We start from the raw sequence: 24,670 nt of genomic DNA on the forward strand, positions 1-24,670 counted from the left end.
CTCTGCAACTGTGAACTAGGACAGACTTGATGAATGCACAGGAGGACCCTTGGGAGCTTTCTCTATCAATTTGACATGTGCAATTTGAGCTACTTAAACTCCTGTGAAGAAAGGTGCCCTTTCGTGTTAGGGCCTCTTTCCTCAAGTTAGGACGAGGCAGGGCGGGTAGCAGAGCAGGGGAAAATGTGAGAGCCACTTCTGGAGGGAAGGAGCAGCGCTTCAAGGGATGAAGAATAGCAGAGGACGACGCACAGGCGACGCCGGAGAGCAGCCTTGCCAGCCAAGCTCGGGTTTCCCCCTGACCCCGCCTCCTTCACGAAGCCCGACCCTCTCTAGGGCGGGACTTTCCCCTCCAGCCAATTCTGGGAGCCGAACCCTGGCGGTTTGTACTCTTTCTTTCCAATGAGAAAAAAAGGAAGCAGCTTGGCTCCAATGACCAATCCGAGGAGGCGGCGCCTGGTTGTCAGGCAGGTTTGTAAGAGTTAGGGCCAATTGGAGGCGCAGCCACCGCTCGGCCCGGGCGCAGCGCGCAGGCGGTGGCGAAGAGACGCCGAGCGGGCCGAGTGCGGCCGAGCAGAGCCGGAGCCGGAGCGGGGCCGCAGGAGCTGGGCCGGGTGTGGACCGGCCGAGATGCCCTATAAACTGAAGAAGGATAAGGTGAGCGTGGCCTTTGCCCTTGCGCCTCCGCCGCGGGGCCTGCGCGGAGCTCTGGGAGGGGCCCGAAGCAGGCCCGGGACAGCCTCAGACTGACCCTCCGGTCTGGCCCCCCACAGCACTCCCGGGACCAGCCCCTGGGCCGCGCGGCTGGCAGTACCCCCAGCCCGTGCAGCAGCTGGGACAGTTCTCCCTCCTTGCCCCGGACAGATTCCCACCACCTATCTCTCTTCCGTTCCTCTTTGCTCCTACCCCCGGCCCCCTCAAGATCTGCTCCACTCCCAGCTCACTCCCTTGCTTTTTCTCCCCGCCTTCCTCTGTCCCCGATCCCCCACGGGTTTGGGACAGTCCTCATCTAAGACTGCATCTTCCTCCAGTACTCCCTCCACCCCAGTCCTCTGCAGCCCCTTCCCTCTTTCCTCAGCAGCCTATAAACGGCCTCTCCACAGTTCTGTACAGTCCCTTCTCCCTCCATGACAAGCCCCTGACCTAGAACCGCTCTGCTTTTTCTCTCCTCCGCCCAAATCTGGCCTAGGCCCCCCCCTCGAGTCTTCCTTTACACACAAACTTGTAAACCAGGACTGAGCCCTTCCTTCTTTTGATGGAACCCCAGAACGTCGGTGCTGGAAGGGCGCTTTTGAGCACATGCGTTACAGTCCCTGGTGGTACAGATGAGGAGACTGAGACCGAGTCAAGGGAAGGGACTTGTCCAAGGTCACACATCCTGCTGGAGGCCCAGCTGCAATATCAGGTCTCCAGACTTGGAGGGCTTTTCTGTGCAAGTGCCTAACTGGCATCAGCTGGCTTCCATGTTCACCCTAAACCAGACACTGGTTCTGATCTGTGCAGGCTCCTCCCCTTATTCCTTAGGATAACCTTTGCATTTCCTTTTTTGCACCAGTGCTGGATCTCTCTTTCTTGAGTTATATTAAAGCAGGAATCTGCCTTGTTGTATTTAGTTTTTTCCTCTGCAGTCCAGCTACCCCTGGACATTCACACTTTGTCACGATGTCCTTCCACAGGCCATTTCTTTATTATTTGCATTGATGGAGTCAAACCCAGGATCTTGCACACGCTGAGCTTGTCTGGTACCACTGAGCTACACTCCCAGCCCCGGGGCCCGTTGATTGATGGTGCCATCTTTCACCCTCTTCTGTCTCCGTGCCGCCCGCCTTCACCTGTTCCTCATCCCTGCCGTTTCCTACCCTTTGTTTCCTGCTGTTGCTGAGATCTGACTCAGAGGTGTGGTTCCTCTGAGGTACAGACTTATCCAGGGATGCTAGGATACCAGTTCCAGCCTCCCCCAGCTTTTCTTGTCTTGGGGCTGGCTCTGGCCTGGCCTTATGGTCCGCCCTCCTGAAGACCCCAGACGTGGTTTGATTCACTTTCCCCTGGTTGCCCTGCTGCGCTACCTCCTCACCTTATCAGTCAAACTCTTTATCCTGGGGCTGTTGTGTATTTGCCAGGTAGCTCTGATTATGGGTTGTCACTATAACTTCCCAGAGACTGAAATTTAGAACATAGGGCTGGTGATGACATACTAGGTGCTGAACCTCTTAAAGGTGGTGAACTGAGCAGAGTTGTGTGCCCTCCCCAGTCCTGTCCTTGGGAGTGAGTTCGCCAATATGGTTTGGGCCATTCACCTGTAGAAACTGCACACTCAAATCACTAACCTGGGAACTGAGGGGTGTGGAGTTCAGAGGAAGCAGTGAGCTTCTTACCTGTCCGTAGTTTTTAGTCTGGACCAGATCCTGTCCCATCTGTAGAAGGCCTTTGCCCACTGGCTGATTGAGAATTGAGGGAGACATTCTTAGGCTTTCTTAGGCCAAGAGTGATTTGGTTGAGAAAGGATGTTGGGAGGATGGGGATAAATGGAAGCAGGCATGGGGCCCTTGATGAGATTTAATCTCCTGCATTGGAGTTTGGGCTGCATTTGGCCTCCTTAAAGTTCTGAGGGGGAGAGAGATGACAATGTGACTGAGGTGTACCAGGATGGAGGCACAGAGACAGGTGGGTGGAGGCTCCTTATTGCTCATCCATCACCTGTCCCCTTTCTCCTTTATCTCTGTGGTCCCAGTCCTCGCTATACCCTTCACTGCTTCCTCTGAAGTCGTCCTGAGCCTTCACTTGGGCCCACTTACAGACTGTTTGGTCAGCCTTGGGTGCGAATGAATTGGGGACAAGTCTTGTATTCCTCCTTGAGGTAATTACTAGACTCTTGCTGTTTGGCATCTCCCTTACACACAGTAGGTAGGTGCTGAGTCAGTCTTTGAGGAGATTTGCATCCTTCTCTTGTGAGACTGGATTTGGGTCTTTTGTTTTCCTGCATGAACCACCCCTGCTCCCTCCTGTTTGCTTATTCATAATAATAGAACTAAGCACTGTTAGGATTTTATGTGCCAGACATCGGGCAAAGCGAAGTGGGTCCTGTTTTTGTTTAGTAGTTGAGGACAGTGAAGCCCAGAGAGGCTAGTTACCTCTTTACTCTCACACGACTGTAAGACTTGAGCGTAAAACACAGTGCTGGCTCTAAACCCCAGTGCCTCACAACATGCGACAGCTGGGCCGGGCCACAGTGTGTGTGCTTCACCTGTTCTCAGAAGACAGAGAGCAAGGCTTGTGGGCCCCGTTTTACACCCACTCACACCCACACACCAAGGCAGCTGAAATCAGGCACATTCCCTGAGATGGTTCTCAGCCGTCGTGCTGAGTGCCTTAAGGTGGGTGGAGGGGACAAGGAAAGTAAGCAGCTTATGACCAAGTCCAGAGACCAGACTTGAGTGAAGATGGTCGGTCAGCTTTGTTGGCGGGCCGTGTCTGTTGTGTGCTGTCGGTCACCTTGGTGTTGTGTCCTGGCTGCATCTTTTCTTTTTTGTCCTCCACCACTTGCTCTGAGCAACTGACGAGAGTCAGTGTGGCCAGCCTGGTCAGCAGGCAGTGGGAGAGTACTCAGCCCATGGAAGCCCCTTCCCCCTTATACAGAGCATCACGCTGCTCCCCATCCGAGAATGGCTTTCCCTCTCCACCCCCAGAAAGCCTTCCCCATTCCAGCCCACACATAACTCTCTTCTCCCTGAGCTCCGTTTGCCCCCATAGTCACAATCCTTTGATTTAACACTTCTTACTGAAGGGGCTTGGCTGCTGTTGAATTGCAGACTCTCAGAGCTGGAAGTGATTTCCAAGGTCCTCCAATCCAACTCTCATCTAAGACTTGAATCCTTTTGCAGCAAGCCTTAGAGGAGGTCATCCAGCCTCTGCTCAAATGCTCAGGGCTGGGAGCTCTCAGCTACACTAGGCACTCTGTTTCCTTACAACTGCACTGTGAGAAAAATCCATCCCTGTTGGCCTCAGCCTATCCGCTTTCAGTGTTGACCCATTTCTCTGGTTCCTCTGGGTCCACGAATATAAGTTGTATCTCTAGTACACATGGCAGCCCTTCCTCGCTGATTAAGCTCCATCTTGCTCCCCACCCTTCTCCCTTCCATTCCCTTCTATTGTTAACTATCCCGGTTCCTGCAGCTGTTGCACTTCAGGCTGAGCTTTTGAATACACTGCTAGAATGGGCTGCATTTCCCTTTACAAGTAAGGATTTCTTATTGGTCCTCCACAGGCTCTGCTCACCACTAAACCAGGCCCACTAGCTTGATTCTGTCAGGACTGGCCCTCCACACAGGTGGATGGAAGTTCCCAAGACCTACGTGGACGCCACAGCACTGATTTGTGTTGAGTGTGCAGTCAGAGCTGCATCCTCAAGTCTCTCACAGTCTCCCCATCCTGTCCCTGTGTGGTTGCTTTTGTTTTGGCCCAGAGCATGGGAAGAGATGCTGGACAGGCCAGGGCTCTGAGCCAGTTGCCAGGTTCCCAAGGGAACCTTTAGATTGGTGCTCACAGTTTGTTAACAATTCAGGACTTCACCTCCATCTCTAGCCTGAGGCGTTCTTAACATTTCAGGGAGAACCCTTCTGATCCCTTAGCATCCTGTTAAACACCTACAGCACCCTCTTGTTTGGGTGCTGCTTGTGACATCTATACAGATGCCTCTGGGTCTCTCTGGATGGCCCTCAGGGGAGAGAAGTGATTTCTGCTGTGCTTTAGCACAGAAGCCTTTGGCACCTCTGACCAAATTGCCCAGAAGCCAGTCTGACCCGCTTGCTTTTGCTATTGATGCTGTTCCAGTAAGCCAGCTCACCTTAGTTCTTTCCTGACCGAGGGAAGCCTAACCCAGGAGCTAGCCTGGGGAGGAGACAGGTGAAGACGGCTGTTGTGCTTAGTTATTAGATTGACATTGCTTCCTAACCAGACTCTAAACTCCTTGGAGGGGCTGAATCTCCTTTGTGCGTCCCAGGGTCGATACAGTAGGGTTTTAAAATTTGTTTTTTTAGTTTTTCAAGACAGGGTTTCTTCTGTGAAGCTCTGGCTGTCCAGGAGTTTGCTCTATAGACTAGGCTGGCCTCAAACTCAGATATCTACCTGCCTCTCTCCTGAGTGCTGGGAAGAAAGGCATACGTCACCATGCCCAGCTGAATCAGCTAGAGAGTGTGTAGTTAAAACAAAGACCTAGGAGGGGCTTGGAGGTACAGCTCAATGGTAGAGTGCTTGCCTAGCATAGACAAGACCCTTGGTTTGATCCCCAGTACCAAAAAAAAGAAAGACTTAAGAGGTTCAGGTAAGGCCTCTCCTTTCTCCTGGCCTCTACTAATCCTGACTTCGTCTTCTCCCAGCAGGAACCTCCCAAACTTGCCAAAGGCACAGCCAAGCCCAGCAGCTCAAGCAAAGATGGTGGAGGGGAGAATGCAGACGAGGTAAAGATGTAGACACGGCCCTGCTTCCAGATAGGTGCTGCCTATAGCTCCTTGGTGGCTGAGGGTCAGGGTCTGAGGGGGACAATTCCACAGGTTGTTTCCTGCCTGCCCCTTTTCCGTGTTGGTGACTCCTTTCTCAGTGGCCAGGGTATGGCTGGTAGTGGAGCCCTGCTTAGTGTGCTTAAGGCCTTGGGTTTAGTTCCCAGCGTGTTCAAGTGTGTGTCGTGCGGATGTCTTTCTTAGGATAAGAACCATGGAAAGATGTGAGGGCTGCTTATATGTATGCCTGTAAACTCACCATTTGGGAAGCTGAGGATCACATGTTTAGGACCAGCCTGTGTGACGTAGTAGCCTGACTCAAAGAGGGGTGATGGTGGTGGGATGCTGGGAGGCTTGTGGTCCTGGGGAAAGGGGAAAAGTCTACAAGTGCTTCGCAGTATGACAAGTCACTTTGGTATGAATCTGGGTGGGGCAGGGGCTCGGGAGTGGCTGGTGTCCCTGAGTTGGGCAGTGTGTGACCAAAGGACGGTCAAGAACAGAGGTCAGCATAGCTCAACAGTCTAGGGCTATAAAGCAATAAACTGGCAAACTAGACAGCCAGAGAGTAGAGGGGCTTAGGGAAGTTGAGGGATGTCCTTGAACATCTGGAGTATGGTCTTGGCCAGTGGGGTGCTTTGTTTGCTGAATAGCCTTGTGAATGTGTGGGAGCTGCTGTCATTCTCTCTCTGCTTTTCCTTCCCACTTTTTCCGGCTCTAAACTGTTCAGGAAGCAGAAGTCTTAAGTTATTGGCTGGTCTTGTGCCTTTCCTGAGAGAGGAGATTGATTGACAAGTGTTTGTGGTTAACTATGGATTTAGATTTTCTAGGCTACTTGTTCCTGTCCCCTCTAAAGAGATCCAATTAATGTTTGCATTGGTGACCATTGTTTCGGGACTTGCAAAGTAATCAGGAGAAGTAGGCTAGACCTCTTTCCCGATTTGCAGATCACAGCAGAGTCAGGACTCTTACTCTTACACAGTAATCTTCACAGCCTCTGGACCTGTTCTGTTCCCATCACAGTCTTCCCACCGGGCTGTGAACTGAGGGGAACAGCTGTATGGTGTTGTATGGCTTCCACTTCACACATAAGCGTTCACTGTGGGTCACACCCTCAGGGCTCAGTCCCCCTTTCCCAAGTGATGCTATTGATTGTCCCATCAGCACTTTCCACTGGGCAAGTACTTGAGAGCTTGAGAGTTAGTGACCAGTCAGAGCCAGGACTTACAGGCCCTCCCTTCCTCCTGCCTCACTAACATCCTTCTGGTTCCTAGGCATCCTGGGTATTATCTGCCTAGACAGGCTTGCTTTGACCACTCACCTCCATCCCCAGGGCATGGCCAGAGTCCCTGGGCTGTATTTCACACTGTAGTCTGACAGTGCCTGGTGAGTTTCAGGAGATCTCTTGGCCCAGTGTGGGCGCCCGCACACACTGTTACACTGAATGTCACAGTGATGAAGGGTGAGCCAGTGCGTGAGACAGGCTGCTGTGCTTTCTCTAGCTCTTCAGGAGGCTCTGCTCAGGAACATGGCATTTGTCTTAGTCCTTCTAGAAAAGGGGGGGCATCAGGTTCACCCTGGACTCTGTTTTATGAAAAGCCACAGGGATTATATGAGGTGGCCACAGGGTTTTCCTTCTTAGTTTTTCAGAAGGTCCTCTTGTATGGATGTTGCAGAGATGCCGTGACAGCCGAGAGCCAGGATGGGAGGCCATGATCTTTTTTTAATTTGTGTATTTTTTATTTTTATGTATGGGTTTTTTGCCTACATGTGTGTACCATGAGCATGCCTGGTATCGGTGGAGGCAAGAAGAGGGACATCAGATCCCCAAACAGGAGTTACAGGTGGTTGCGAGCAGCCATGTGGGTGCTGGACATCAAAGCTGGGTCTGCTGGAACAGCAGCCAGTGCTCTAAACTGTTGGATGTCTCTCCAGCCCTGAGGCCATGAGATTTGTTTGTTTGTTTGTTTTTGATATTTTGAGACAGGGTTTCTCTGTGTAACATTCTTGACTGTCCTGGAACTAGTTCTTGTAGATCAGGCTGGCTTTGAACTCAGAGATCCTCCTGCCTCTGCCTCCCAAGTGCTGGGATTAAAGATGGGTGCCATGACTGCTGGGCAGAGGCCGTGGTTTTAAAGTACTGTTCACCTTGCCCCTTTTTCTATTGTACAATTTTGAGCTTCTTTGGCCAAAACCTGAGTGTGTTAAGCATTTGCCAGAAATGTTTTTCAGTTAATCCTAATAATTACAGCAGCTAACATTTACTTTGGTGACCAGTTACTTTGTCTTGGTTTTCCAAAGCAGCCCAAACAGATTACCAAATAGCAGGTGGCCTCGGACAGCAGAAATGAATTCTCCTGCACTTTTGGAGACCAGAAGTCAGGGTAGCAAAAGACAGGACCTGAGATCCTTTTTAATTACTCGAAATTTCTGGGTGTGACATGTACACGTGTGTGCAGATACCTGCAGAGTCCAGGAGACAATGTTGTGTCCCTGTCGCGTCCTCACAGCTGGAGTTAGAAGCCACTGTGTGCTGCTTCACATGGGTTTTGGGAACTGAACTCCGGCTCCTTTGCAGGAGCTTCTGAGTCACCTTTCCAACTCTTGAGCTTCTCTTGTTCAGAATTTAAAAGTTTGGGACAGGATGGTTGTGCTCATTTTAATCCCAGCACTTGAGAGGCAGGGACAGGCAGCTCTCTGTGAGTTCAAGGCCAGCCTGGTCTATGTTGTTGAGACCATATCACAATTTTGTTGTTTATACATTTGTTGTGTGAGTGCCAGTACTTACCGGCGGAGGTCAGAGGATGGATCTTCATCCACCATGTAGACTCAGGGATGGAACTGAGGTCGTCAGGCTCAGTGGCAAGTGCCCTTTACCACTGAACCATCTCATTGGTCTCTTTTATTTAAATTTAAAATGTTTTCAATTTACTTTAATCCTTGTGTATGTATTGTGGTATGTACAAGTATGTATATATGTGTGTTCACATATGTGGAGGTGCATAAATGTGTGCACATGCATGCAGAAGCCTGAGGCGCTCCTCACATGTCCTCTTCAGTTGCTCCCCATCTTAATTTTGATGTCTTAGACAGTCTCTGTGGGCCTTGTATATTGAGATGTATTCTCTCTGGACCTAGAGCTGGCCATTTTGGCTAGTCAGATAGCCAGCTTGCCCTAGACCGGCGGTTCTCTCGACCCTTCCACAGGGATCTCATGCACATATCCAGCATATTAGATTAGGATTACATTAGGATTCTTCATAGTAGCAAAATTACAGTTTTGAAGTAGCAGTGAAATAATTTTACAGTTGGAGGGGTCACCTCAACACGAGGAACGGTAGCATTACAGCTTCAGCATTAGAAAGGGTGAGAACCACTGGTCTCAGTATTCTATCTCTGCTTCTGGTGCCTGGGGATTGCAGTTGGGCATGGCAGGCACACCTGTGCTTTCATATAGGTCCTGGGGATTCAAAACTGTTCACCATGATACTCTGCAAGCCATAGCCCCAGTCCTGTCCTGAGGTTCTAGGGAAAGGTTTGTCCTGTGCCTCCCTGCTGTTCCCCCCCCTTTCCTGACAGGGTTTCTCTCTCTAGCAGCCCTAGCTGTCCAGGCTAGTCTCGAACTCATAGAGATTTGCCTGTCTCTGCCTCCCGAGTGCATCGCTACCACTGGGCGCCTTGCTAACTTTTGACAGTCCTTGGCACCCCTTGTCTTGTGCAGCACCTCAGTTCCTCTCCTTACCCTCTCACAGCATTCTCCGTGTCTTGATCTCTCTCTGAAATTCCCTCTTAAAAGGATACCATTCATTAGGGATATCCTATCCAACTCAGTAATGCTCGTTTTCACTTAATGGTACATGTCTGTAAAGACCTATTCCAGGCAAGGCCACATTCAGAGATTCTTTGGGACACTGTTTAACCTGCATATATTGTCCCTAATACTTTGCACGCACACTTAACTGTCACGTCAGTCAGGAGCCTAGGGTGGAAGGTGGCTTTGAGAGGGCAGGGGAGACCCGCTGTGTTCTGCCTCTGCGTTTAAGGAGCTCCTCTTTGGAAAAAAATAGACTCTAGCGTACTGCTGAGTTCTGGATGGGGGTGGAGGAAGGAAGAAACAGCCCAGTCTCCCCAACTTCAGCTCAAAGGCCACAGATGTGATCCTCAAGCCGCTTTGGTTTTATAGTCTCCCTTTTTCTTTCCAGTACTGAGGACTGAACCCTGGGTATCACTCAGGCAAAGCCCGGTTCTGTCATGAGCTGTGCCCTCAGCCAAGTTCTCTACTTTAAAACTAATTTGAGCTGGGTGTGGGGACTCACAATAGTTCCAGCACTCCAGATGAAGAGGCGGGTGGATCTCAGTGGTTTCTCGGCCAGCATGGTCTATGCTGTCGGCTCCAGGCCAGCCAGGGCTACATGGAGAGACCCTGTCTAAAAACAAAAACCCACCAAAATCTAATCTGAGCCAGGTGCGCTCATTCGTGCCCGTATCCTAACCCTTGGAAGGTTGAGGCAGGATGATTGCTGTGAATTCAAGGCTAGCCTGGTCTGCACATTAAAGTCCAGCCCAGCTTAGGCTATAATGTTTAAATACAATATAAAATTAATTTTGGAATTTCCCAAAGTTAAAACCCAACATCCATAGCGAGTCTGAGCGGCCTCACTTTGTTCTTGTAGCATCTGCCCTGGGTACTGGTCCAGTGGAAGTTACTGCCTACAGCAAGCTCCCCTGCAGTACGTATGGCCTCACTCCACTGGTCTGGACTGGCTTGGTTTTTTTTTTGTTTTGGTTTTTCGAGACAGGGTTTCTCTGTGTAGTTTTAGAACCTGTCCTGGAACTAGCTCTATAGACCAGGCTGGTCTCGAACTCACTCAGAGAGATCCACCTGCCTCTGCCTCCCGAGTGCTGGGATTAAAGGCGTGTGCCACTACCGCCCACCACATTTACTCCTTAAGAGCTAAATCAAAACTCATGCCTTCAGGGACTAAAGAGAAGTGTCAGTGGTTCAGAGCCCTTGCTGATCCTGCAGAGGACCTGAGTTGGGATCTTGGCACCTGTGGTAGGCATCTCACAATCACCCGTAATTCAACTACACACAAACACACCCCATAATTTGAAAATAAATATTTTTTTTAAAAGTCACCTCTTGAGAGATGCTTTCCGTAATTCTTGCGGGCAATTTGTAGTCCACGCCTTTGTTTCCATGACCTCTGTGGTCTCACTCTGGTATTTCCCTTGTACCAGTAGCTGCTTCTGTGGCTGCCCCACCTACCAGTCTTCGAGCTTGAGGGCCAGGGCCTTGTCCTAGTCACCTTCTCCTTTGTAATACTTAGCGGGTGTTAGAGAAGGAAGGGAGGAAGGGAAGAATTAAATAGGATTAGGTGGACAATGGGAGAGGATGCCTCTGTGATTAGCAGGTTTTAAATTAAAGTGGTCTTCATTTACTAGACCAGATAATTCGTGATACTGTAGATACAGCATGTAATCTGTGTTTTTTGTTTTTTGGATTTTTTTTTTGTTTTAGTTTTTCAAGACAGGGTTTCTCTGTGTAGCCCTGGCTATCCTGGAACTCTCTCTCTGTAGACCAGGCTGGCCTCAAACTTACAGAGATCTGCCTGCCTCTGTCTCCCTAGTGCTGGGATTTAAAGATGTGCGCCACCACTGCCTGGTGGTTTTTTTTTTTTTTTTTTTTTTTTTTTACTTTTTGCTTTCGTTTTTTGTTGTTGTTTTTTCAAGATAGGGTTTCCCAGTAGCTATGGAGCCAGTCCTAGAACCTACTCTGTAGATCAGGCTGGCCTCCAACTCACAGAGATCTGCCTGCTTCTGCCTCCCAAGTGTTGGGATTAAAGGCGTGTACCACCACCACCCAGCAAAATTAATTTTTTAGAAGATTTACTTATTTATTTATTATGTATTATGTATTGTTTATTATGTTCTGTCTGCATGTATGCCTGCAGGCCAGGAGAGAGTACCAGATCTCATTCTACATGGTTGTGAGCTACCATATGGTTGCTGGGAATTGAACTCAGGACCTCTGGAAGAGCTGTCTGTGCTCTTAACTGCTGAGCCATCTCTCCAGTCTTGATTTTTTTTTTTTAACATTTATTTGTATATTTGTTGTGTGTTTGTACAGTGGTCATGGGACAGCTTGGTGAGAATTAATTCTGTCTTTCTACCATTTGGGTCCTGGGGATTGACCTCAGGTTGTCAATCTTGGGAGCAAGTGCCTTTACCCACTGAGCCACCGTGCTAGCCCTTGTTAACCATGTTTTGTACCAGAGTCTTGCTGTGTAGTCCAGGTTGGCTTCAACCTGCAGTAATATTTTCGGTTTTGCTTCAGAGTGCAGGAGTTACAGGTGTTGAACCCTGCTTGGTTCTATCTGTGCATATTGTAATTAATTTTGAGATTAAGGTCTTGCTGTGTAGCCCAGGCTTCTCTCCAACTCTGAATCTTTCTGCCTTAGCCTCCTGCATAGCTAAGAGTAGAGATAAGTACAATTTTGCCCAGCTTCTTTTCCTACTATTTTATGTTCCATCTTTCTGTTAGAATACTTTTTATAGTGGGGTCTAGGAATGTAGCTCAGCTGGTAGATTGCTTGCCTAGCCTGCATAGGGCCAGGGTTCTATGCCCAGTGGCTCGTAAATGGTGTGATGGTGTATACCCTGGTGTGGTGGTGTATACCCTGGTGTGGTGGTGTATACACACTCAGGAGGTAGAGGCAGGAGACCTGGGTTACAGGAAGGCTTCCTGAGTGGGTGTAGATTCTGCAGAAAGTATTTCAGGTCTCTGCAGAGTCTCAGTAGGACTAGATAGGACAAAGTACAGTTGGAAGGCAGAATGGCTGGGTTACCTTTGTCAGGTATCCTTGTGATGGCTGCAGTTCTAGAGGTGCTCACTTGTCTCCTACCCACCCAAGGACAGTGAAGAGAGACATCAGAAGAACTGGAGGGTTTGAAATTAATGCGTGAGTGTGAAGTGAGTGGCTGGCATATCCACACATGTGCTTTCTAACAAGCATATGAAGGTAGACAAACAGGAGATGGCCTCATGGGCCTTGGTTGTTAGGGACTTAACTAGATGGGCTGGCTGTCTCTCAGATGTTTCCTGCATTTGGGTGCCTACTAGTGGTCCTTATGAAACTAGAACTAGATAAGTGCTTACACATAGCATAGAGTTCCATCCTTAGAACCATGTAAAGACTGATGAGGTGCACACACTGGTAATGCCAGGGAACTGGGGTGGAGACAATTCCCAGTAGCTCCCAGGCCATTGAGCCTGGCGTGTGTGCACCAGTGAAGAAGAGACCCTGCCTCAAACAAGATGGATGGCAAGCAGCAGCATCCTTGTCGTCATCTGACATCCATATGCACACTGTGACACTCATATACTCACACTTGCACTCACACACGAACATGTACATACACATATCACACATATACAGATACACATAAAGCTAAACAAAAAACTGGAATGAAGCTGGGTGGTGGTGGCGCACTTTATTAATCCTAGCACTCCGGAGTCAGAGGCAGGCGGGATCTCTGTGAGTTCGAGGCTAGTCTGGACTACAGAGCGAGTTCCAGGACAGCCAGAACTGTTACATAGGGAGACCCTTCGAAAAATAAATACACAAACACACAAAGCCCAAAAAACTGGAGTGATCAAGTGAGCTGAAACAGACAGTCCCTCTGCTGCTTCCAGGCCATGCCAGTATTCAGCAGTACAGTCTTGGTGTGGAAGGGACCCTTAGGGCTCAAATTGTTGGATGGCTGCCTTTGGACAGTTTTTCTTATTTATTTAGTTATTTATTTATTATGGTTTTTCAAGGCAGGGTTTTTCTGTGTAACAGCCCTGGCTGTCCTGTAACTCACTTTGTAGGTCAGGGATCCACCTGCCTCTGCCTCCTGAGTGCTGGATTAAAGGTGTATGCCACCCCTGCCTGGCTTCTTTTTTTAAAGATTTATTTATTTATTTATTATATATACAGTGATCTGCCTACATATATGCCTGTTGGCCAGAAGAGGGCACAAGATCTCATTACAGATGGTTGTGAGCCACCAGGTGTTTGCTGGGGAATTGAACTCAGGTCATCTGGAAGAGCAGTCTGTGTTCTTACCACTGAGCCATCTCTCCAGCCCCTTTATTTATTTGTTTGTTTGTTTGGGTTTTCAAGATGGGGTTTCTGTGTATTCTGTGTTCCTGACTGTCCTGGAATTTGCTCTGTAGACCAGGCTGGCTTTGAACTCAGAGTGCTACCACATTTATTTATTTATTTATTTATTTATTTATTTATTTATTTATTTATTTATTATTTATGTAGTGCAGGCCAGAAGAGGGCACCAAATCTCATTACAGATGGCTGTGAGCCACCATGTGGTTGCTGGAAATTGAACTCAGGACCTTTGGAAGAGCAGGCAAAGTTCTTAAACACTGAGCCATCTCTCCAGCCCTTATTTTATTTTTTAAAATGATTTATTTATCTATATACATGGTGTTTTGCCTGCGTGTATATCTGTGTGAGGTATTGGATCCCTTGAAATTGGAGTTACAATTGTGAGCTATCATGGTGGGTGCTGTGAACTGAAGCCAGGTCCTCTGAAAGAGCAGCCAGTGCTCTTAACCACTGAGTCATTTCCCCAGCCCTGAACATTTTATTTTTAGTCCATACAACTCTATGTTCTCTTGAGATATTCTTAGACAGAGGTTGGAAAATTACTGTCTAGCTAACGCTTTTCTTTCTGTGAGATAGGATCTTGCCATGTAGCTCTGGCTGGAACTCACTATGCAGACCAGGGCTGGCCTCAAACTCACAGAGATCCTCCTGCTCCGAGTGCTGTAATTGAAGGTGTGCACCATCATGACTGGCTGATCTAGCTAACTTCACTTCTTGTCAACAGAAAATTGAGATTCTGCGTTTCCCTCGCTGGGAAGAGCGCCTTTTTCTCAGAGTCCCCCAGTATGCGGCCTGTCAAGGGTGCAGGAGCCTTTGCCTTTCTGTGTTCCTTACCCTTATTCTGCTCTGCTCTGCTGTGGCTGCTGTACAGGGCGTGCTGTGAGACAGCGGCTCTCAACTTTGCCAATGCTGGACCCTTTCATACAGTTCCTCATGTTGTGCTGACCCCAACCACTGCTCTAAGGACTTCTGTGGAGATAAGAAGGTGGGCTGTAGAAAGGCATCTTGGTTCCTGTTCAACCAACCAAACACCCATGAATGCTTGTTAGATGCTACTTCTGAGGGCGCAGCTCAGAGCCCTGGCTTTCAAGAAATTCATCATCTAGTTCATTGGTTCTCAACATGTGGGTCACGACCCCTTGTGGGGACAGAACGACACTTTCGCAGGGGTCACATATCAGATATCCTGCAGATATTTATATTACGATTCATAGCAGTAGCAAAATTATTTTTATGAAGTACCAGCGGAAATGCTTTTATGATTGAGGGTCACCACAACCTGAAGAACTGTATTAAAGGGTGTCAGTGTTGGGAAGGCTGAGCACCACTGATTTAGTTGAAGGGAAGGACACATGAATAGACTCAGCAAGAGTTGTCTGTTACCAGGGAGTAAGTGGTTACAAAGACAGTGGAACAAACAGTTAAAAGAGGCTGAAGTGAGCCCCAAGGGCCACCATGAGCCGATTCAGCTTTTTGGAAAAGGTACGATTCCTGAAAGATCCAGTGACTTCCTGGTCTCTGTATTTTCAAACAAAGGGAATAGTGGACTCAAAGGAACATTTGAGTGGATTGGCTTGGGGAGGCATTCCCAGGGTGCATTCCTAGGACACAGGCACAGAAAAAAAAAAAATGATTACAGGTGCAGTAGCAGCAAGAACAGCAAACACTAGAGAGTGGTTGCTGTGTGCCAGGTGTTCCTTGCTGCCTTTCTTATTGTAGCCTATAAAATGGGCACTGTTGTGAGCCTGATGTTACAGAAGCTGTGTACTCAGCTAGTCTGGTTCAGGGGCTTTATTAAAGGTGTGTGCAGTGTGTGCGTGCACAGGTTCCAAGGAGGTTAGAAGGAGAGCTTCGATCCCTGGAACTAGAGCAGAGCTGCCTGATGTTGGTGCTGAGTTCTAAGCCCCAGTGCTCTGAATCAGAGGCTGAGAACAGCAAGACTCTTGGGGGCTAGAGAGACGGCTCAGCAACTAAGAGCACTTCCAGTGTACCCGGGTTCAATTCCCAGCACACACATGGCAGCTTACAACAGTATGTAACTCCTATTTCAGGGGATCTGACACCTTCATATAGACATATATACAGGCAAAATATCAATGTACATAAAATAAAAATAAATAATTTTTTAAAAAAGCAGTGAGTACTCTTAACCCCCGAGCCACCTCTACCGCCCCAGTAGTTTGTTGTTGTGGGAACAGTGTCTCATTCTTAGCCTGGGCTGGCGTGGAACTCACGGCCATCCTCCTGCTTCAGCCTCCCAAATACTAGCTAGTATTACAACCATAAGTCAACATGCTAGGCTTAATGTGTTCTGTTTGTTTTCAAGACAGGGCTTCTCTTTGTAGCCCCAGCTGCCCTGGAACTCCTACCATAGACCAGGCTGGCCTTGAACTCAGAGTACCACCAGCCTCTGCCTCCTGAGTGCTAGGGTTAAAGGCGTGCACCACATCCAGCCTTCAGTGTGTTCTTCAACATTCAGCTCCACAGATGAGAGTTTGGTTGACCTCAGGCAGGGAAGCAAGATACAGGTGACCTTCCAACTTCTTCTCGCTCTTCTTCCCTCAAGGTGTGACCTGCCCCTGAATGTAGAAAGGGAGATCCTGGAGTTGGCACACCTTACATTGTCTAGGGATACTGGCTCCTACTGGGTCACAACAGGAGGTGTGTGGTGCCTATTCTGTCGCCCTTCCTTGTGTTACCAGGATCAAACCTCCAGTCAGAACAAACTAGAGCCAGATGACCAAAGTGGACTGAGCCACTGGACCCACCGACCTGCCTGAGCCAGACTCTTGTATCCAGATAGAGTTCAGGCGTCTCAGGATTGATTTATTTTTGCTAGACTGGGGATTGAACCTAGGGCTAGGCAAACACACTGCTGTGAGCTATGTGTTTGCACCTTTTAGCTTTGAGTCGGTCTCCTTGGTTGCTCCAGCCTCCTCCTCTCAGCCTCTGAATAGCTGAAACACTGGTGTGTGCTGCCACGCCCACTCAGTTTAGTGGGGCTTGTTGTTGCTGTGCAGTCCAAGCTGGCCTGTTGATCCTCTTGTTTCCACCATCCACATTCAGGCATTAATAGGTGTACATAATACCCAGTTTTTATTTTTTCTTTATTATTTTTAGGGAAGACAGCCAGAGCTACAGCTACACAGATAAGCAAAGAAAGATTGAATGTTTTTATGTGTTTGACTGTTTTGCCTGCCTCTATGTATGTATGTATGTATGTATGTATGTATGTGTACCATAGGCATTTTTGGTGCCCTTGGATCTGGAACAGGGAACAGGAGTTATAGGCATTTATAAGCAGTTATGGGGGTGCTAGGCATCAAGCTGGGGTTCTCTGGAAGTGTAGCCATCATCATCTATCTGCTCGCTCTATCTATCTATCTATCTATCTATCTATCTATCTATCTATCTATCTATCTATCTATCATCTCTCCAGCCCATTCATTCTTCCTTTTGTTTGTTTGAGACAGAATCTCACTATGCAACTCTGGCTTGCCTGGAACTTTGGAATTTGGTATGTATGCTAGGCTGGCTTTGAATTCATCAATCTACATGCCTCTGCCTCCCAAGTACTGGGATTAAAGGCATGTGCCATCACCACCTGGCTAGGATTTTTATTAAACTAAATTTCTGGTAAGCTGCTAAGACTTAAGAATGAATTTGTCTTCCTTTTGAATTGAAGGGTATAGAACATTCAGTAATCTCAGTGAATTGTTAGGGATGCCACACACTGGGCTACCTCCCAGATGTCCTCAAGACAGAGTGTTTTCATTATTCAGAAGGTGCCTCGTCAGCGCTTGCAGCTAGGGTTGAATTTTTTTCTCTACACTGAGGACTGAATTCAGCCTTACACATACTAGGCAAGTGCTCCACTACTAAGCTAGGTCTGTGGCCCTGCTAACTACTTTTCTGATTTCTCTCACTATCCATCCAACCACTTTGCCTCCTTAAGACGTGAACACTTTGAAGGCTGTTGATAACACAGATAGGAATTCTTGGCCACAGTTATCTCTGTCCCTGTCCTACCTGGCAGGACAGCTCACTACCTCTCTACAAGCATGAACAGACTAGGGATGGGATGGCCAAGGCCAGGGTTAAGGGCATCCCTTAGAGAGCTGGCTTCAGCAGATCTCTTTTATGTCCAGGCCCAGCCCCAGCCCCAGCCACCATCATCTAACAAGCGTCCCAGCAACAGCACACCACCCCCAACACAGCTCAGCAAAATCAAGTACTCAGGGGGACCCCAGATTGTCAAGAAAGAACGACGGCAAAGCTCCTCCCGCTTCAACCTCAGCAAGAATAGAGAGCTACAAAAGCTTCCTGCCTTGAAAGGTACTCATTGATGGACAGGGACTAATGAACTGGGCTTGGGGCCATGAAGATTGGTTTAGGAGTCTATCTTTGGGAAAAGGGTATTCTGTAGACATGGGGTTCGACTGTGACAAGGTGCCAGGGAGCAGGATGGGAGCAGGCAGTGGGACATGCGTGAAGAATGACTGCTGAGACCTCCACAGATTCGCCGACCCAGGAGCGCGAGGAGCTCTTTATCCAGAAGCTGCGCCAGTGCTGTGTCCTCTTTGACTTCGTGTCAGACCCGCTCAGTGACCTCAAATTCAAGGAGGTGAAGCGGGCAGGACTCAATGAGATGGTGGAGTATATCACTCACAGCCGTGATGTTGTCACTGAGGCCATCTACCCTGAGGCTGTCACCATGTTTTCAGTGAACCTCTTCCGGACGCTGCCACCTTCATCGAATCCCACAGGAGCTGAGTTTGACCCTGAGGAAGATGAGCCTACCTTGGAAGCTGCCTGGCCACATCTCCAGGTACCAGGGCACTGGGACAGGGTGGGTCTGGCTATAGGACACGGGGTCCTTAGGACTGCCATAAGGGAATCTCCCAGTCCTTGGGTCAGGTCTCAGTGAAGCTTCTTTCCTCCACAGCTTGTTTATGAGTTTTTCTTACGCTTCTTGGAGTCTCCAGATTTCCAGCCAAATATAGCCAAGAAGTACATTGACCAGAAGTTTGTGCTTGCTGTGAGTCTGAGCTTCCTGCCCTTCTCATGAACTGTAGTCTTCCATGCCTTTACCTGCGTCCTGCCAGTTTTTTCCCTTATTCTGATACACTGGAAGTTCAGCTGTGTCTAGTCCAAGGCTTTCAAAGAAACTTCCAGTGTAACTGGCGGGGCGGGGGTGTTGATGACAACAAAGTGTCCCTCTCCACTCAGTGGAGTATAAATATGCATACCCAGATTGAATGAGCCATATAATAAAATCACTCTGCTTTTCAGAAACCTAACCCCACTCCCCAGAGAACTTGTGGCCAAAGCCCATGCCTTCCTGGCTGCTGCCTCATTGTCTGCTTTTCCTAACCTCCTGCTCCTAGCTCCTGGACCTATTTGATAGTGAGGACCCTCGAGAGCGGGATTTTCTCAAGACCATTTTGCATCGTATCTACGGCAAGTTTTTGGGGCTCCGGGCATATATTCGTCGGCAGATCAACCACATCTTCTACAGGTGAGGCGATGAGCCCAGACTGGGGAGCACACCATGCCCCTGCCTGTGGTGGGATGGGAACAGGAAGGCAGGGAAGACTGCAGAATGCTGGAGGGGACATGTCAAGAGGGCCTCTTCCCTTTCCCTTAGGTTCATTTATGAGACTGAACATCACAATGGGATTGCCGAGCTCCTGGAGATCCTCGGCAGGTGAGTGGGGAATGCAGATGCCATGGAAGATTGGGGAATGCGTAGGCTGAGCTTGAGCATATTTGGTCCTAAAAACGTCCCTTGACTTCTAGCATCATCAATGGCTTTGCCTTGCCCCTTAAGGAAGAGCACAAGATGTTTCTCATCCGTGTCCTGCTTCCACTTCACAAGGTCAAGTCCCTGAGTGTGTACCACCCTCAGGTAAGCTGCCTGCCTCTGAAGATTCCTCCCCTGAGCCAAAGAAGGGAGAGAAGAGACAGAGACAAAGGGGGAGGGAAGGGTTTTCTGACGACACAGAAGGGTGGTGACAGTAAATCTGCTACACCTCTCCTTCCTTTCTGGGATTTCGTCTGTCACTGAGTGCTCTCCTCCTGAGCTGCGTTTTCACTTTCATCCTCAACCTTTCCCAGCTGGCATACTGTGTGGTACAGTTCCTGGAGAAGGAGAGCAGTCTCACTGAGCCGGTAATTTCCTTTCCGGGGCCCCAGTCATCAGCAGTGCTTGCCCATCTCCACCTGTTGGTTTTGTTTCTGTTGTTTGTGGTACTGGCCAGCAAACCTAGGGCGTCTCAAGCAAGAACTTTATGACTGCGCAACGTCCCTAGCTCCAGTCTGTAACTACTGAGTGCTCTAAGTGGGTGCTCAGGACTGGGTGATGCGGGTTCCTCCCAAGGCAGTCAAAACCTACATACTGAGGAAACTTTTCTGATCCGAGCCAGAGAAGCCATGTGGTTAGCTGAGGGTAGGTGTGGGACGAGGCAATACAAAGGCTTCCCAGGGAACTGTGCAGTCTTAGCAATTTTATCCTCACAACTTCTTCATAGGTGATTGTGGGACTTCTCAAGTTTTGGCCCAAGACCCATAGCCCCAAGGAAGTGATGTTTCTGAATGAGCTAGAGGAGATTCTGGATGTCATTGAACCCTCAGAGTTCAGCAAAGTGATGGAGCCCCTCTTCCGCCAGCTTGCCAAGTGTGTCTCCAGCCCCCATTTCCAGGTGAGACCAGACCCACTGTCTCCCAAAGATGGCAGTGCAGGTCTTGAGAGCTGAGCTGCACTTCTCCTTGACAGGTGGCAGAGCGCGCCCTCTACTACTGGAACAACGAGTACATCATGAGCCTAATCAGTGACAACGCTGCCCGAGTCCTACCTATCATGTTTCCCGCACTCTATAGGAACTCCAAAAGCCACTGGAACAAGTAGGCCACTGAGTTTGGGCTGATGTGGGACATGGGTATTCAAAACTCTATGGGTGTAGAACTCGAGACAGGGATTTCACCTGGCCATGCAGTAAGCAAAGCTGGTGCCCACCAAATATTACTAAGTGGGTCCTTGAGGAGTTGACTGGCAAGAAAAGGTGCTAATGAGACATCCTTGCAGTACCAAATAGCTGACTGGATCCATACCACAGCCTTGCAGACATTCTAGGCTGGAGGGAACTATGTGATATACTTAAAGACAATATAAAGAGTCCAAGTCGTAGAAAGGCTTTCCTGCAGAAGGCAAGATGGGTGTGGTGCTGACAGTCCTCGTGCTACTGGGAGGCCGTGGGGCATGAGCCAAGGCAGGCTCAGGGTGGGAACTGCATTTGTAAAGGTCCATCAGCTGCTCTCAAGCCACATGAGTTAGGTGCTTCTACAGTGTAGGTTTGTGAAAAGGACTAGTAAATGGAAAAGCTTTTGGCGGAGACGTGAAAACAAGCAAACTGGGGCTGTGGCATGGACGGCAGGCTGGGCCTCCTGCACACGGTCTTTCTCTGGATGGCAGGACAATCCACGGACTCATCTACAATGCCCTGAAGCTGTTCATGGAAATGAACCAGAAGCTGTTTGATGATTGCACACAACAGTACAAAGCAGAGAAACAGAAGTGAGTCTCTTTCCCAAGAGGATCACCACCTTCTACCTCTGGCTCACTGTCCCCAATTCCAACCCTACTGTTCCCTCCCATAGGGGCAGGTTCCGAATGAAGGAAAGAGAGGAAATGTGGCAGAAGATTGAGGAGCTGGCACGGCTCAACCCCCAGGTGAGGCTTTATGCCACTGCCCCGAACTCAGGCAGTCCTTTTAGAGTTGGGAAGAGTCTGGAGGAAGAGTGAGGCAGATTGGCTCTGAAGTGCTCACCGTTTGTCCGTACCTCTTGCCCTCTCAGTACCCTATGTTCCGAGCTCCTCCACCACTGCCCCCTGTGTACTCCATGGAGACAGAGACTCCCACGGCAGAGGACATCCAACTTCTGAAGAGGACAGTGGAAACAGAGGCTGTGCAGGTGAGAGGTTACCAGGGACAGGGGGCAGGTTGGGATAGCAGTAACAGTTCTAGGAGACAGAGGAGAACTCTTGGGACTGGTCACCATTCCTGGCTTCTCCCTGTTCATGCACAGATGCTAAAGGACATCAAGAAGGAGAAAGTGCTGCTTCGGAGGAAGTCAGAGCTGCCACAGGACGTGTATACCATCAAGGCACTCGAGGCACACAAGCGGGCAGAAGAGTTCCTGACTGCTAGCCAGGAGGCTCTCTGACCCCTCCCCTTCCCACAGGGTTACAGCCCACTCAGCCCTGGGACTCAGCCCGGCCCTCCACCCTCTGCTCCTTATTGGCTGACCTGGGGCACAACAGCACCTCTCTGGCTACTCTAGAGGATGCAGGCACTGGAAGCAGGGATGCCCAGAGTGCTCCCTCTTCACCCCTAAATGTGTTCATGCCTCCCTGTGGCTAGTACAGACAGGCTGAGCACTGAGTGCTCAGTGCTTAGACAACCTGGGGGTGCCTGTCCCCCTGCTCCTAACCCCACAGCTACCTGAAACTGTTCTGAGAAACACAAACACAGGAATCACATGTTCCTCTCCCCTGCATCCTCATCTGAACTTGAGGTGTCTCTCCTCTCCCCTGCAGGGTAAAACAGGAGATTGTCACCAAAGTTACATCTAGCTCCATCGGCCCCTGGAGTGAAGAGCTGGAGGGAATCAACCCCCAGCAGCACAAATAGGCCCCCTAGCCCTAGCATTATGCAGGCAGGGGGGTGGTGGTGTGTTATTCCCTTTATCCTCTGTCTAACCAGGACAACACAGAGGCCAGAAAAGTATGTTATGGACACTAGATGAATATAGGGCGCAGTGGACCAAGATGGGGAGAATGAACCATCTACCTTGCCCCTCTTTGGCAAGCAGCAGTCCTGGGATCACAAACACAGAAGGGACCACCCTGTGGCTGACTGCTTTCTTTGTGCTGTTGGGTCCCAAAGCTATAAAGAGGGAAGCAGGAGCAGTGCCCCGAGCATGGCTCCCTGCAACACCTATTTATTTCCTTGTTCATGCTGATGCTGGGCAGGCCCTCACCTGTACCCTTTGGGCACTCAGAAAAGCAACAAGTGGGGAGGGCTGGACCAGGTTTCAGGGGCACAGGCAGTGCGGCTTTTGGCTGTGTACATAGGGTGCTTTATTCTCCACAGAGTGATACATGCTACGGTGGGTTGGGCTCGGGCCAATGTCCCCATATGTACAGAACCGAATAAAGTGGGTCTCTGAGAGGTCTGGTGTGCCTTGATGTGAAAGGGACATGGGAAGGTGTGTGTTAGAACCCGAGTGGTGTCAGTCCTGTGCTGGTCTTGGCTTGGAATGTAGGGAGGTAAGGCAGCTCTCCGTGTGGTTACTTCCAGGCAGGGGATGCCTGCCGGGCTTGGAGGGCTTTCTGTACCACATCTTCCCACTGAGCGTCCGATATCTCCCGAGCCCAGGCAGGAACCCCTGGTGCAGGCAGGCTTACTCCAGCCATGGTCCTTTTCACCAGCTCTACGTGTTCTGAAAGCACAGCCACAGGCTGGTTAGGGGATAGAGACAACGGACCCAGTTCCCTCCCTATTCCTTCAATCAACCTAGAACCCTTGACTCATGGAGTCACCAATTCCACATTACTGCCAAGTCTACCCATTCTCAAATCTAGCTAAATAGCATTTCACCTACATTCTGAAGTCTGCAAAAATTTGTTAACACACTTCCTTCTTTTTAAGGGTAAGATGGTCCTCTTACTCTTCTTACTGGTTTTAATCCTGTCTACTTCCTTCTTAATTACTCCCAAATGAAAGGAAGAGCTTTTTTACCTGGGTCCATGGGGATAGAGCTGTGGCTGCTCAGTGCTGCAGCCCCCTCCTCATCTTCATCCTCACTCTCTAATGGTGGGTCTGGCAAATGAAGCCCCAGGGCCTGCAGAACCAGAGAGAAGAGAGTTTGCATCCAGCTTTTGGTACAGTCTGTTTCACATGCTCAGGAACAATTCCCTCCACCACACCTGGATCCGATCTTGAATGTCAGCAGCTCCATCTTCTCCCTCACCCACTGGTGCCAGTTCCACCTCTTCTTGTTCAGGGTCTTGATTGAGGGGTTGGTAGGAGTAGCCTGCTGGGCCTGCTCCTGTTTCCTCCTGCTCTTCCTCGGGTTCTTCACTGCTCCAATCCCCAGTTCCTTCTGTAGGACCCTGATGTGGCCCTAAGTCCTCGGTTTGATTGGGGAAGATACGTTCTGGGCCCATGGTGTCTCCCCCTAGAACTACTGCTGCCATCCGGGCAGGGGCTGTAAGGACAGAGAGGCAGGATAGGAACTGGATGAAACCGAGTCCGCTTTCAGCTCGCGATTTGCAGTCTCCTTTTACATTCATGAAACTCACTTCCCTCTCTCAGGGTCTTGTGTCTTCCTCCCCTCTCCCGTCTCTCACTCCTGCCCGTCTTAAGTCAAGGTTCTCATACTGAACTCGAGCCCACCAGTCTAACTTTCCCGATTCCTGAATAAACAGACACCCGGAGGGCTTCCCCGCTTCGGGAGAGACCCTTTCCAGAACCTCTTCCCCTCCCGTCACGCCCCTCCCCGGTTTAGTAACTGCAGGTCGCCAGACTACCCACGAGAGCGCGTCCCCGCCCCTCATCCCTTCTCTCCGGGGTACCACAATACCGCCTGACAAGCGCCCTTTAAGCCCAGAGGTGCCCCTTCAGTGGCCCCAGCTGCAGCGTCCCCTACCCGCCCCCACTCAGTCACGGCGTTGGTGTTTCCTCGCGCCTCACCCTCTCAGAGCCCACAGCCGGACCCGCACCTTCACTTCCGGCGGGGCAGGACGTGCTGTGGCTCTTAGTCCTCCAGCCCCGCCCCGTGCCCAAGACTGACGCAAGCGAGGACGAGAAGTCAACCTCTTGCCCCGCCTCCGCCATCCCCTGCCCAGACCACAAAGAACTACATTACCCAGTGACCCTTGGGGTCGCGACGTGATCTGCGCATGCGCACCCCCCTCCAGGCTCCCAGCCCTGAGGTAACTTGTGGACT

At 49.8% G+C, this 24,670-nt stretch overlaps 2 protein-coding genes across 6 annotated transcripts; one reads left to right on the forward strand and one right to left on the reverse strand.

Moving 5' to 3' along the window:
- Positions 1–505: 505 nt before the first annotated feature.
- On the forward strand, positions 506–22,890 carry Ppp2r5d (protein phosphatase 2 regulatory subunit B'delta). 2 transcript variants are annotated; one of them, XM_048445319.3, is made up of 15 exons: positions 506–657; positions 5,379–5,456; positions 17,809–17,995; positions 18,178–18,488; positions 18,606–18,698; positions 19,048–19,178; positions 19,308–19,367; positions 19,460–19,568; positions 19,778–19,831; positions 20,191–20,361; positions 20,436–20,563; positions 21,132–21,233; positions 21,317–21,389; positions 21,515–21,631; positions 21,746–22,890. In XM_048445319.3, exons 1-15 carry the CDS (start codon positions 631–633, stop codon positions 21,881–21,883), a joined length of 1,779 nt encoding a protein of 592 aa, XP_048301276.2. In that variant the 5' UTR covers positions 506–630; the 3' UTR covers positions 21,884–22,890. The 2 variants fall into 2 exon arrangements, with proteins under 2 accessions (XP_048301276.2, XP_048301275.2); XM_048445318.3 differs by having other exon boundaries at positions 515–657; positions 5,376–5,456.
- On the reverse strand, positions 22,776–24,572 carry Mea1 (male-enhanced antigen 1). Of its 4 annotated transcripts, none has more exons than XM_048445328.3 (4): positions 24,444–24,572; positions 23,649–23,929; positions 23,461–23,563; positions 22,776–23,161 (listed from the first exon to the last, which is right to left on the reverse strand). In XM_048445328.3, the coding sequence occupies exons 1-4, from the start codon at positions 24,556–24,558 to the stop codon at positions 23,010–23,012; spliced, it is 651 nt and encodes a 216-aa protein (XP_048301285.1). In that variant the 5' UTR covers positions 24,559–24,572; the 3' UTR covers positions 22,776–23,009. The 4 variants fall into 4 exon arrangements, with proteins under 4 accessions (XP_048301285.1, XP_048301286.1, XP_048301287.1 ...); XM_048445329.2 differs by having other exon boundaries at positions 24,415–24,559; XM_048445330.3 differs by having other exon boundaries at positions 24,371–24,472.
- Between the last annotated feature and the right edge of the window lie 98 nt (positions 24,573–24,670).

Source organism: Myodes glareolus, chromosome 18, assembly GCF_982192425.1.
Source record: "Myodes glareolus chromosome 18, mMyoGla1.1, whole genome shotgun sequence".
NCBI lineage: Eukaryota > Metazoa > Chordata > Mammalia > Rodentia > Cricetidae > Myodes > Myodes glareolus.